This window comes from Heliangelus exortis, chromosome 5 (assembly GCF_036169615.1).
Source record: "Heliangelus exortis chromosome 5, bHelExo1.hap1, whole genome shotgun sequence".
NCBI classification, from domain to species: domain Eukaryota; kingdom Metazoa; phylum Chordata; class Aves; order Apodiformes; family Trochilidae; genus Heliangelus; species Heliangelus exortis.
In genome coordinates, this window is record NC_092426.1 from 21,736,835 (window position 1) to 21,748,999 (window position 12,165).

At 41.3% G+C, this 12,165-nt stretch overlaps 1 protein-coding gene across 5 annotated transcripts in view; it reads left to right on the plus strand.

Annotated features, from left to right (window-relative positions):
• The window catches only part of POMT2 (protein O-mannosyltransferase 2), a 29,681-nt gene that overhangs the window by 3,844 nt on the left and 13,672 nt on the right, over window positions 1-12,165 (plus strand). For 3 of the 5 annotated variants that reach the window (XR_011726279.1, XM_071745889.1, XM_071745892.1), the window contains exons 5-11: window positions 916-1,024; window positions 2,668-2,827; window positions 5,422-5,528; window positions 6,468-6,550; window positions 7,670-7,779; window positions 9,809-9,875; window positions 10,758-10,830. Coding sequence is in view for 4 of the 5 variants with exons in the window: in XM_071745889.1 (XP_071601990.1) it covers window positions 916-1,024; window positions 2,668-2,827; window positions 5,422-5,528; window positions 6,468-6,550; window positions 7,670-7,779; window positions 9,809-9,875; window positions 10,758-10,830 (709 nt within the window). In the remaining variant the exon portion in view is untranslated. The remainder of the gene's footprint in view (window positions 1-915; window positions 1,025-2,667; window positions 2,828-5,421; window positions 5,529-6,467; window positions 6,551-7,669; window positions 7,780-9,808; window positions 9,876-10,757; window positions 10,831-12,165) is intronic. The other 2 variants (XM_071745891.1, XM_071745893.1) reach the window with 1 other exon arrangement.

The following is a 12,165-nucleotide window of genomic DNA, read 5'->3' on the forward strand; positions in this document are numbered from 1 at the left end:
TAAATGGTTCCCCTTCCTTCTTCTCCCAGCTTCATATGCTGAACATGACATCATATGGGCTGTGATATCCCTCCGGTCAGTTTTGATGAGTGTCCCAGCTGTGTCCCCTCACAGGTCCTTGTGCACCACCAGCCCCCACCCACAGGTGGGGTGGTGTGAGAAGCAGAAAAGGCCTTGACTGGGTGTAAGCACTGCTCAGCAATAATGAAAACATCTCTGCATTATCAACACTGTTTTCAGCAGAAATCCAAAACATAGCCCCATCGTAGCTTTTAGGAAGAAAAATAACTCTATCTTACCTAAAACTAGCACAATGTTTCACCTTGGTTTGAAGACTTTTTATACAATGGTCAGGAATGGCTTTCCCCACTAGTGAAATATGTCTTCCATATGAATTACAAAGGTACTTAACTGCATTACTGTGGAAGAGCTCACAGTAAGAAATGAATGAAGTTCCTAGTTGACTTGAGTCAAACAGAGAAATTATCATTGCAAATGGGGTTACACAAATTGAGGTTCTGTGATAATGCACACAGATATTGAGATACAGAGACTTAAAATATCCAAGTCATGTTTGTTTTTTATAGATAGCGTCTGAAAGTTGACTTTTCCTGTAATATCCATTGGCACTATGCAGGTACCTTAGTAGGTACATCACTGCTGTCTGTAACACTCTCCAGCTCCATACAGCACCTCCCAAATAATGTTTCACAAATACTGTTGTATTGCTTGTTTTTTGTGAGGTTTCGTTTTTTCATGTTACCCAAGTAGCAGTTGAAATGCTCTGATCTACTTCTGTTACTAAAATATCCCTTGCTCCCCTTGTCTTGACTATGCTGCAGAAACTGCTTTCTTGCAAGTTTAGATTCACTTTGGAACTGCAAATGTTTGACACTGCTGTGCATCTGTTTGCAGATACAGGCTGTATTACTTTGTCACAGTATATTCTGCTGGATCCCATTCTGATGTTCTTCCTCATGGCAGCAGTTCTGAGTATGGTGAAATGTAACAGCTGTGCAGATAGGTAAGGTAAAGATACTAATTTTGTTAAACTGTAGGTATCCAACTTTCACACAGATTAAGTACTAGAACATGCCTGTCACTTGGTTGTCTGGGTAAATGTCTGAGACAAGACTTTCTGGAAATTTGGAGGTGAAAATGACTCATGGTATGGGAAAGAAATTTTAGTATAAGGGTTTTTGAAACTAGGGAGAAAGTATCATAGCTGGGGTAAAGTAGGAGAGAGACTTAAATAGATTACTTTAGCATGAGCAGGAATTTCAGCAGAAATAGTGTTTATAAAACTGCTAATCTTGAAAATGAAAGTTAAAGCTTTTTAAAACTTGACAGGAAACAAGGCTACTATATAGGTTATTGTAGGCCAGAGAAGGAGGAATGAAAGGTGGTTGGAGCTGGTTCAAGGCTTTGCTCGTTAGTGGCAAAAATATTCACTTACCTTGAACCAGCCACTTTGTCTCCAGGTTGGAGAAACACAGCTTATTTGTGACTGTAATCCTATAAGCACTTAAAAAATCTTGCTAGCCGAGGTAAACAGTATAATTTGTTTGGTTTAGAGATTGGTTCCAAAAATTTGAGAGAAATATAGCCAGAATGTTTCTGAATAAAGCAGTTAAGTTGCTCAGAATATTTGTTGTAGACCCACCCAGAGGGGGATGGTGATTTATGGGTATTTGGATTTGTCAAAAGCCTTCTGTCTGGCAGGGCTGCACAGAGCAGTATTCCCACAATACATCCATAATTCAAAGACACAGAAGCTTAGGATACTTTGTTATATGTGAGCAATTTTTGTTTTCTTCAAGAACTCATCTTGATCTTAGTGTGCCTGCAGCACACATGGCTAAAATGCAGCCCACAACATCATGGGGGGGCCACCCAAGGCCATCCTCATCTATGCCTCACACCCCAGGGAGTGCAAGCACAGAGCAATGTTTTATCAGCTCTATGTGCCTTGACCTGAACTTAGTTCTCATGTTTTAGAGCTAATCCCATTTTCAAACTAGTGAATTTTATGCAAATTAAAAGCCAGCTCTAGCTTTTGTGTTGCCTAGCAGGTCATGGGAATTTTGTCTTGCTAAAATACAAGTGTCAAGGCATCAGGAGTCAGTAGGAAAAGTTTTTTACATTCTGTTGTCATCTTTTGTCATCTTTCTCTGTGGTTCACTTTTAGTTTATTTTGTAATTTGTTTGCTTTTTTATGCAACTTTTGTCTGTGCTTGGGGTATATGTTTCCCCTATGGCCTTTCTGCTTTAGGAAAAGAAGCTGTTCTTTTTCACCTGTTCTTCTCCATATCCTTAGCTTTCTGAGAGATGTAAGTTTGCATTTTATGTAGCAGAAGTCCTGTTTCTATTTTCAGACCTTCCATGTGTCAGACTTTATTCACACTAGTATTATAGCTTATGCCTGGTGTCTTTGTTCCCTTCCTTTAAGGGGAGGTCTAGGTCTGTCCAGGCTTAAGTGTATGCCCTTCTGAAGCCTGTGTCAGGTTTATCCTTGCATCATTCTAAAATTATTGAAAAAAATTCTATTTCTCATGGGCTCCCAAGAGGAAGATAGAGTGTAATTTTGTAGGGTAGCCAATTTGCTGGCTGTTTTCCTGATTGCAGTAACCATCATTTATTTGCTGAACTGCTCTATCTGTCCTGCAGGCCATTTTCTGCCTCTTGGTGGTTCTGGTTGAGTCTGACTGGTGTAAACCTTGCTGGAGCAATGGGGGTAAAGTTTGTTGGCCTTTTTGTAGTCCTCTTGGTTGGCCTCAACACAATCTATGACTTATGGAATTTGCTGGGCAACCTCAGCTTGTCACTGGTGAGTGTCAAAACTTCTTTACGTTAAAGGTTTCTTTGTTTTGTTTGCTTTCTTTTGCCTTTGTAATTCTCCTAGTTATAGACAACCATAGAATTACCTAAACAGATACCCCGTCTGCAGAAAACAGGCATCTGAGGTAGATGATGGTGAAGATTATAATGGAAAAATGATTACTGTCTGTTTAAAAAAACCCACATATGACAGTAGGATATAATGTCATAAGAGCACAGAAAAAAGGTCCTTGTTTTTTCTCCAGAGAAACTATTACCTTTCCAGTTGGGTGAAATTTATTTCAGTGCAGGTTAAAAGTCCTTGTTGGGAATGGCTGTTCAATGGCCCAAAGCAAGATGTTGGACAACACTGTTACATCCTTCCTGAGGAGCATGTGCTACCTGGCAGACAAACATGTCTTGCATTTGCATAAGCAGTGCAAGCTCAGGCCCTGCTCCATGAGAGCAGCACAGGGGCACAGGCCACATAGCAGCAGCATACTATAACCCATCATGAGCCATAGGCATGCTCGGCAGCTTGCAGCCTCTGTTGCCAGTCCTGAGGATGAAGGCAGCCATAGCCTGCTCAGTTTCACACACACTGAGTTCTTATAAGCTCTAAGAAATTTGATATTGTGTTTGGATGCCCTGTTCTTATATATTGCATTTTATATTTGGGGACTGAAATCTAATATTTGGAGAAATATTTTGATGTACCATTTGCTGTCTTGCAACCATCAGGGAAACAAATTCTTCAAGTATGTCTTTTAAAAGGTGTTCAGTTCTCTTGTCTCAGCCTCTTATGAAGCTTGAAAATTCTCTGTCTTTCACTTACTGTTTTTGTCCTGTATGGCTCATAAGCAGTGGGGCTTTGGGGAACTTTTTCTGTTCCTGCTGTGTGATTTGTTTTCTCTGATTAATGTGAATCAATATGGGCTGCAAAGATGCAGTGTTCCAGCTCAGGAGAAGCACTTCTTGAGCAAAGCCAGCTAATTGCATTTGAAATGGAACAAATCCATCATGTGTAAGCTTTCTGCCAGCAGACAGCTACACAGTGATTTCATTTGTGCTGCTGGCAGCAAGGGCAGCAAGCCCCTGAGTGTCAGAATATGTAAAGAAATTTACTCCAAAAGGGATATGCTTTCTGAATAACTATTTGGCAATAGTGCTTGAGGAAGGAAAAAAAAAAAGATGGGGATGAAAAAAAAGCTTGAACAACTTATATCTGCATTTGTTAGGAAAGTACCCATGATTATTTATGTGCAAGGGTTTTGGGACTGCTTTATTACCTAGAACTCTCAGCTTACCTTAGTGCATTGATCTGGTTTGCTCAATGCTCTTCTTCATGTGCATTTTCTTTTTTCACTTTGCACTGAAGTCTGTAGGTAATGAAAATCTTTTCAAAAACATTGAAGCATATTGTGGTCATTTTGTGCAGGGAACTGGAGATTAGTTCATATGCCTCTCTGCTGCATGAATTTGGTTATGAACCAGCATTTGGTTATGTATCAGCATTTTTGCAAGTGCTCAGTGGTTATTAAGAGTTCTGCTCAAGTACTTGAGCTTAGCAATTGTTTCCTTTGTTGACTTCAGTAAGTTCTTAGTTTTGCATTATGGTCACCTTTTTCAATTACTTCTTAAATCTTTGTTTCTGTTACTAAGGGATGAAGGATGATTAGTTTAATAATTGTATGGCAGATACCATGTAAAAAAAGTAAGGAATATAGCAAGTACATTTGCTTTCATCCACTTTGAACTTAAATATGGACATTTAGGAAACAATTATTGCTATTAAGGTGGGTTTTTTTCCTACAGATGTTTATTACACATCCAGTGTTTTTGATTACTTACTCTACTACCAATAGTGTCAGTAGGATGTAAATATGTATTTGCATCTTGGGAATCTCTGTACAAACCACCTTCCCGAGAGATGCTTTTGTGTTGAGGCAGCTAGAAACACTCACAGGCTTTGCTACTGATTTTTCTGTGATTTCTGGCTAAGGACTAGCAAATGAAGTTGCAGTGGGAGAGCATCCTTGCTAAGTGAGGTGTTTTCTGAGAATGCTGCATATCTAAGTCCCAAAAATGTCCTTGTTGCAGTCATATTTGCATAGGGAGACTTGTTGGGAGAATTGTATCTAGTAGCTTGTGCCCTTGTATTTTCATTTTCCCTTTTTCTTAGCTTTGACAGTTCCTATTCTGGAAGTCATCTTTTTGCTGCGATGTTATATCAAGATGTGTCCCACTCTGATAAACAAGTTAAGGTCCTTGCTTTCAAGATATTGTCAGTGGGAGTTTGCCTGACCTTCTGTGCCAAAGCTAGACATGCCCAACATTTTTGAAAGTTCATTGTCTATTTTTTATCTTCCTCCCAAGACTCTGAAATTCCAAGGTACCCCATCTCCAGCTTTTGGTGGTGCACAACGAGGTCTGCCTAAGCTTTTCCTGTTCCCTAGGCTGTTTTGAAGTAATTTTGCACTCTGCTGGGCTTGCTTGCTTGGTAGATTTGTGCTATAGAACCATTGCTCAGAGTCCTGTGAGATGAAGAGTGGAGTTAGTTGCTCCTGCAACTTCATTGTTTGATCCAGATTGTGTTTGTTACAGGTCACGTTTGGGAAGCATTTACTGGCTCGTGCACTCTGCCTCATCGTGCTCCCCCTTGCCCTCTACATGGCTATGTTTGCTGTTCATTTTACAGTATTAAATAAAAGGTATTTCACAATGTTTTCTCCAGAGAAGAATCTTTTGTCTTTGCTTTGAATTAAAGGCTATTGATTATGGATTTCTCCATTTTCAGTGGCAGATGCACAGCCACAAGCTGTGTCTTTGTTTAGTTCCCTTCTCAGACTCCTGCATTGCTTCTAGAGAAAGCCTGTGGCCAAGCTGGCAGTGAAACTTGAATTTGAGCTTAACACTTTCTGAAATGCCAAGCAAGTATCCTAACTGAACTCTGTCTCCATTTTTTTCCCTTCTCTCTTTCCTGGACCTGAAAATGTCTCAACTCCATGCTTTTTGTTTTTGTTAATAAATAAAAAAAAAGTCATTGAATTCTTGAAAATACATTGGCTTAAGAAAAGTGTGATTAAAAAAAATAAAGTGTGTGTATGCCCAGGGGGAGGACTCTTTTCTGAATGCCTGCAACTAAGGCAAAAAGCAAAACGGCTAAATAATGTTTTTCTATATACCAGCATTAAGAAATGAGGTGAATAAGCATTTCATCATTAAAAAAAAAAAACAACACAAACCAAAATCTGTTATTTTTCAGTTTAAATCAACTGGTCATGCCACTACCCTCTGAGCAGAAATGAGACTTGAGGAGTCACAGAGTCTTTGTTACATCTAACCCGACAGAGGGTCAGTTTATTTTCCTTGAGAACACCTCCAGAACAGTTGATGGTGCTTTGTGCAGTGTCAGTGTGTATGTTTTTGTCACCTCAGTTCCTTGCAGCTCCTGACAATGTCCTGCAAGCCTGTCTGTATCAGCTGTGATTCACAATAGTAGAGGTGTATTGCATCTAAGGGAACTGCAGTCATTCTTCTCCTCATGCTTTGTCTGTTTTTATCTTTTCTCTCCTGTGAAAAAAAAATTGGAATCCATGATAGAAATTTGCCAGACTTTGAATTGCCACATTCTTTGCTTTCTTTTGCAGTGGTCCTGGAGATGGTTTCTTCAGTTCAGCATTTCAGTCCCAGCTGGTCGGGAACAATCTTCATAATGTCTCCGTTCCAGAGCGTGAGTGTCCAAAGGAATAAATCACTTTGAGTGTTGTCAGTGTACATGGAGGTGTAAATAAAAACAACTTCTCCTGTGAGTCAGCACAGGAGAGTGCAGATTATGGTCAGATCCATGCTGTTCCTCTGTGCAGTTTTATATATTGACAAAAAAGAAAAAAGGCTGAAAATAAACGCCAAGTTTAGGGCAAGATCACTGTTTCCTCATATTCCTTCTAGAGGGAAGGTGCCATTTTGAGGGATTTGACAGTTTTGTATGCATGCGTCTTTGTATTTTTTGGCCTTTATGTTGCTTGAGACAACAAAAAGAGGCTCTGCTGTTCATCTTAGGTTTGTAGGTGTTCCACTGGGGGAATTATTTCCAAAATATGTGTAAATTAAAACTATCAACTCCTTTGTGACACTATCTGCTCCTGGTTCAGCTGTGTTGTATTTAAACATACATATGAATTTAGGGGGAACAACCACAGCTATTTTTCATCCTCAGGTTGGCTAGGGACTACTGAATCTTTAGTGTGGTTTAGCTTTCTGATTACTTCAGCTTTTTTCTCTGGCTGTTCCCTGCTCCAGAGCTGTTACTGGAGGAGCATCAGGTCCGTTCTTGAAGTCTGTGTTCTCCCACTTGTGTTGGAAGGCTGTGAAGGAAGGTGTCTGAAGCTTGTATCAACTGCTATCTTGCCTGAGATAGCTTCAGCTGAGGTTGCTTCCCTTCCCTCTTTTATTGCTGTAGCAGTTGGGTGATGAAGTGCTTCAAAGAAGTCACATACTTTTCAAACTTGCTCATGTTTTAATTTGACCATATACCTTATATAAACCTGTCTCAAGCCTCTCGTTACTGAAATTGCATACAAAAGAACTAGCACTTTGGATTATGTTAAAACTAGGTGGGAGAATTTTAAGTGCTTCTGCCAAATATTATGTAACAGTTGTACTGAGTCATGGTTGGGGATGGAAGACAAGCTTGCAGTGAGCTGTGTGTAGCAACGTGTCAAACAGGAGATGAGCTTTCATCAAAAGAAGTGGGATAATGCATGCTGAACTGGAAGACTGCAGGCATTCTGGGGGAGATATTTATAGGAGAGCTGCCATATGCCTTTTTTCTTTCATCTTTCCCATGTAGACTTGGCGTATGGGTCTGTGGTCACAATGAAGAACCTTCGGATGGCAGGGGGATACCTTCACTCCCACTGGCACCTCTACCCCGAGGGTGTTGGGGCTCGCCAGCAGCAGGTTAGTGTGCAGCAGTAGTACTGCCTCTGACTGCAGCCACTGACTCACTCCCATTGCACTTAGCATTAGGTGCTATTGAGATAGGAGAGATACTTTTACTCAGGATCTGTTACCCTGTCACTGACACAGTTCTCCACTTGGCTTGGAAGTAACAGTAAAAAGGAGAGAGCCTTCTACATTGCACCAGACAGGTGACTTAGGGTAACAAGGCGTCATTGTAGTAGCAACACCACCTTTCCTAGATGGGAAGAGGTCTTAAAAGTAATCTTCTGTAATGAAAGCACTGTTGTTACCTCAAGGAAGGCTCTAAAACTTCTGTTTTAAAAAAAGGATATTACTTTGTCTTTTAGGTTTCATTGATGTGTTTTAAAAGCAACAGAATAGGGCTCCTGTGTGTTGTATTCACTAGCCATGGTGACCTTACTTGAATTCCTCTCCTTTTGTGCCTTGCTTTCCTTGTCTGTTGCCAAAAAAATTGTAAGGTTTTACTCATTAAATTTGATACCTGTGTATTCATAAGCTAGCCATAATTAAACTATCTGAATGTTCCAAGTGTTTCTGATTAAATAATTAAGCAAGTAAAAATCAGAAATCATGTAACTATCACTAATTAAGTAGTACAGAAAGGGAATTTCTTATTTTTGTCCTGCATCATCAAGCTCACAAATCTTTGCAGCTTCCATACCTTTCCCAAGATGTATTTTGCAGTTTCCAAGTTAGTGTCTAGAAGCTGTTCTGAATTCCTAGAGAGAAAGTTAACAGAGCAAACCAAGTGTTTTTTTTTTTTAACTCCATTCTCCATAGCGATGAAGTAGATTTTAGAAATGAAAACTTTGTCTCAATCTTTTTTCCTGCTGTTCTTTTAATCCAAAAATCCTAATACTCTTGTGTGACGGTGTTCATTACCTTAGACTGAGATGTCTACCAAAACTGCCTCAAGAACAGGCAAAATTCAAGTACAGTCTATGCTTTATGACACTAAAAGCAGGCAAAGGGGATTTGGAGAGGAGACTGATTAGAGTTTCCTTGAGAGTAAGTGGAAAAGGGTGGAGATTCTCTTATTGTTCTCCATGCCCTGGAGAATAGGACAAAGGTAAGGGGCTGGAACAACTTGAGGGCTATGGAGAGGAGAAAGGAGTTTAGAATTTGGAGGAAAAGATGGAGGCAGTGACCTTTCTGCCTCCTTTCCCTCCCATCCTGATGATATAACCTCAAAGTGTGAGGTTCCACCTCCAGCTCTCCCTTTTTTCCCCCCCTCAGAAACTCCTGTATGTTCTGCCTCTCACACACCTAATGGGGCCATCTGCCTCCACCTCAGCAGGAGGCACAGGTCTGGGACTGGTCTATGGTCCCACAGAGCAGGGCTTGCTGCTGCTGGAGCAAAATAAGCATAGTTCCTCATCCTGCTTGGGAAGATTGCCCTTGGGAGAAACAGCCTGGGGCTAGGTGGTCTCCTCTGCCCAGGGTAACAGTGGGAGTGGTTACTCTGTGTGAGTCTGAGCAGGCCAGTAAGGATTAGCTGGATAGCATGGACAGCTTTAACAGTTGATCCCTGAATCTTGTTTACCTTGCCTGGATCTCTTGGCAGAAGTGTTATGGTTGTCACAGGCAGCCTGCTGTCAAAAATCTCTACCAGTGCTTCTGTCTGTAAAGCAAATGCTGTTTGCTTCTTCTGGTTCTAGTACTATTAGGTGATTATTCAATAAATTCAGGTTTGGACATCGTGTTGCAACAGGAGCAACAGGAGAGGAGGTGCTTCTGTATGGTTGAAGGCTGTTAATTGTGATGCATGTGAGCTGCCATTAAGTGTAGTGGCCCTGTGTGTGTGGACTATGCACTGAATAAAAGGTGTGATGTGGGCTAAGGAGTGGCCAGTAACTGACTTTCTGGGCAATATGACTATGAAAGTTATCCCAGGGTTTTAGTGTTATTGGTGCATTCATTTGGGACTTCGATTTGCTGGCAAATGTGTGTCTGCTATCTTTGGCTTTTTTCTTGTTTGGTAAAATAACTTCTCCTGTGCTTTCAGGTCACTGCTTACTTACATAAAGATTTGAATAACCTGTGGATTATAAAGAAACATGATTCAGATACAGGTAACGAATATCAATAAAGTGCCTTTTATAACTTTTCCACTTAAATATTCTGAGTTCCCCTCAGAGCAAAGTATCCTTCATGGATATGAGGAAAGAGGAAGAACACGGGGATTCTGGGTCCATTTATTAATGTTGTGTGTATCTACTGAGGTTTTGGTTTTTTCCCAGATTGTACATCAGAAGTAAATAAGCTTTTCTCAGATAAAGGTTGTATTGGCAACTTTTCAGCTAGGTAGGGTTGCAAAGAACAGAGAGGAAATTACTTAATCTGATTTCAGGAATGTTACTGTGGCTATGTGTCTTGGAGAACTTGTGTCCTGGTATGTTCTGATGCATTGTGTTCATGTGATTTGCTTGGATGTTTGGTGGGGACAAGGTTGAGTACCGAGTGTGGTTTGTACATATATATCTGTCAGTTTAGAATAACATCTAGTGTAGCTGAGGCATGTTTGGTCTTGCAGAGTTTCCTTTCTCCTGTGTATATAAAAATTAACAATTATCTAAACAAAAAAAAATGTAAAATATAAAAAAAACCCAAAAAACCCAACCAATATTATAATCAGTGTTGCAAGAGTAATTTTACACTTCATGAAATATATATAAATTTTATATATACATATATATATGAAAAATATTTTGGTGTTTATTTAGTCTGACCAGGCATCCTCTTTATTTAAGGCTGTATGTGCTGCTTGGGGCCATGTTCTGTAGGGCAATCCTCAGGGCTGGTCTTTAAACAAGATCAGTGATTTACACCAGGCTTAGAGTCAACACAAATTAGTTTGCTTGTAGTCTGCTTGAGGCATCAGCATTCCCAAGAAACTTTCTAGTACCCTGACATGTTTGTCAGTGCATTGATATGATTAGTTTGCCTTCTTTCAGCAGATCTGTCAAACCCTGCAGTCCCTGTGGAGTTTGTGAGGCACGGAGATATTATTCGTCTGGAGCATAAAGAGTAAGGATGATTTGGGGGATTCAGAGAGATTATGTGATTGAATAGAATTGGTGAGAGATTTGTGGAGTTTTCCTTCTGTGCTTTATGTTTTGTAGGGTGTCTGTTAAATGGGAAACTTTTAATAGGACCACAAAACTTCACTAGAAATGCTGACTGAAGCAGCAGAGTTGTTCAGCTCTGTGAGGTGCAATATTATGGGTAACTCCTTTGCAAAGAAGCAGTTTTGAACCCCTCATTCTGTTGCTTGTGTCCTCTCTCTGAGTTTTCAAAGCAAATTTCATGGGGTTGTCTGTTAGTGTTCTTCACATGTCCTGTTCCTCTGTGCTTATAGGCAGTATCCATCCACCTCTGAAGTTCCCAGCAGCTCTGAGATCACAGCAGTGGAACACTTTTAATGGCAGTGCTGGCTGGTGCCTTCCCCCTGTGCAGGGGATACCTGAGAAGGAGCAGGGGAGCCATAGTGACCTGACATATAATCTTCATCTAGTGTTATGTCACCCACCACGCCAGGATGCTCTGTGCATCTCAGCTGATGTGCTGATGCTCTCAGCTTTGATTTCTCAGCAGTAGCTCTGAACTTGTGAGCCTGGAAATCAAGTCAGAGTGCATGCAGTGTTGTGTGTTCAGAAATCACCGCTTAGATTTCCGAAGTTATTTTATAATTGCTAAAAAACAAAGAAAAAAAAGAAAAAAAAAAAAGAAGAAAACAACAAAGAGCCTTGAATTTTGCGTTTTGCTACCAAATACGGGATAGTGAAGGCGATGAACTGAGGAGGCGCTTCCCGCTCGCCCGGGGTGCGGCCTCCGAGTGGGAGGCGGCGCTGCCGCAGAAGTCCGGCAGGGGGCGCTGGGGGGCTGTGGGCCGGGCCGGGTCGGTTCGGGCCGGGTCGGTTCGGGTCCGGCATGCCGCTGCCGTGCGAGGGCGGGGCAGGGGCGGTGCTAATGGGGCGGTGGGAGTACGAGTAAGGCCGGAGCAGGGTGGGCGAGGTTGTTGTGGTTGCCCCAGGAGTCGCTGCCAGGAGGAGATGCTGTTTCTCTGCACCACGTGTAATGGGGCGCCACTGGTACGCCCCCCCCCGTGTAATCTTTCCCCTCAGAAGCCAAACTGATAATCAAGAGAAGTGGGGATCTTGCTTTGCTTCTTGCAAGAGCCAGAACTGTCAATCCCACCTTTACTTTCCATTTTAAACCAAAACAAAATGACAAAAACAAACCCAACAATATCGTTTCCACTTGGAAGTGATACATTGTAGCTCGCGGGATGGATGTATTTGTGCTGTCCCCTTTTTCCAGCACTGCCCAATGTGGCATAAGCTTGGGGTGGGAAGATGCTGT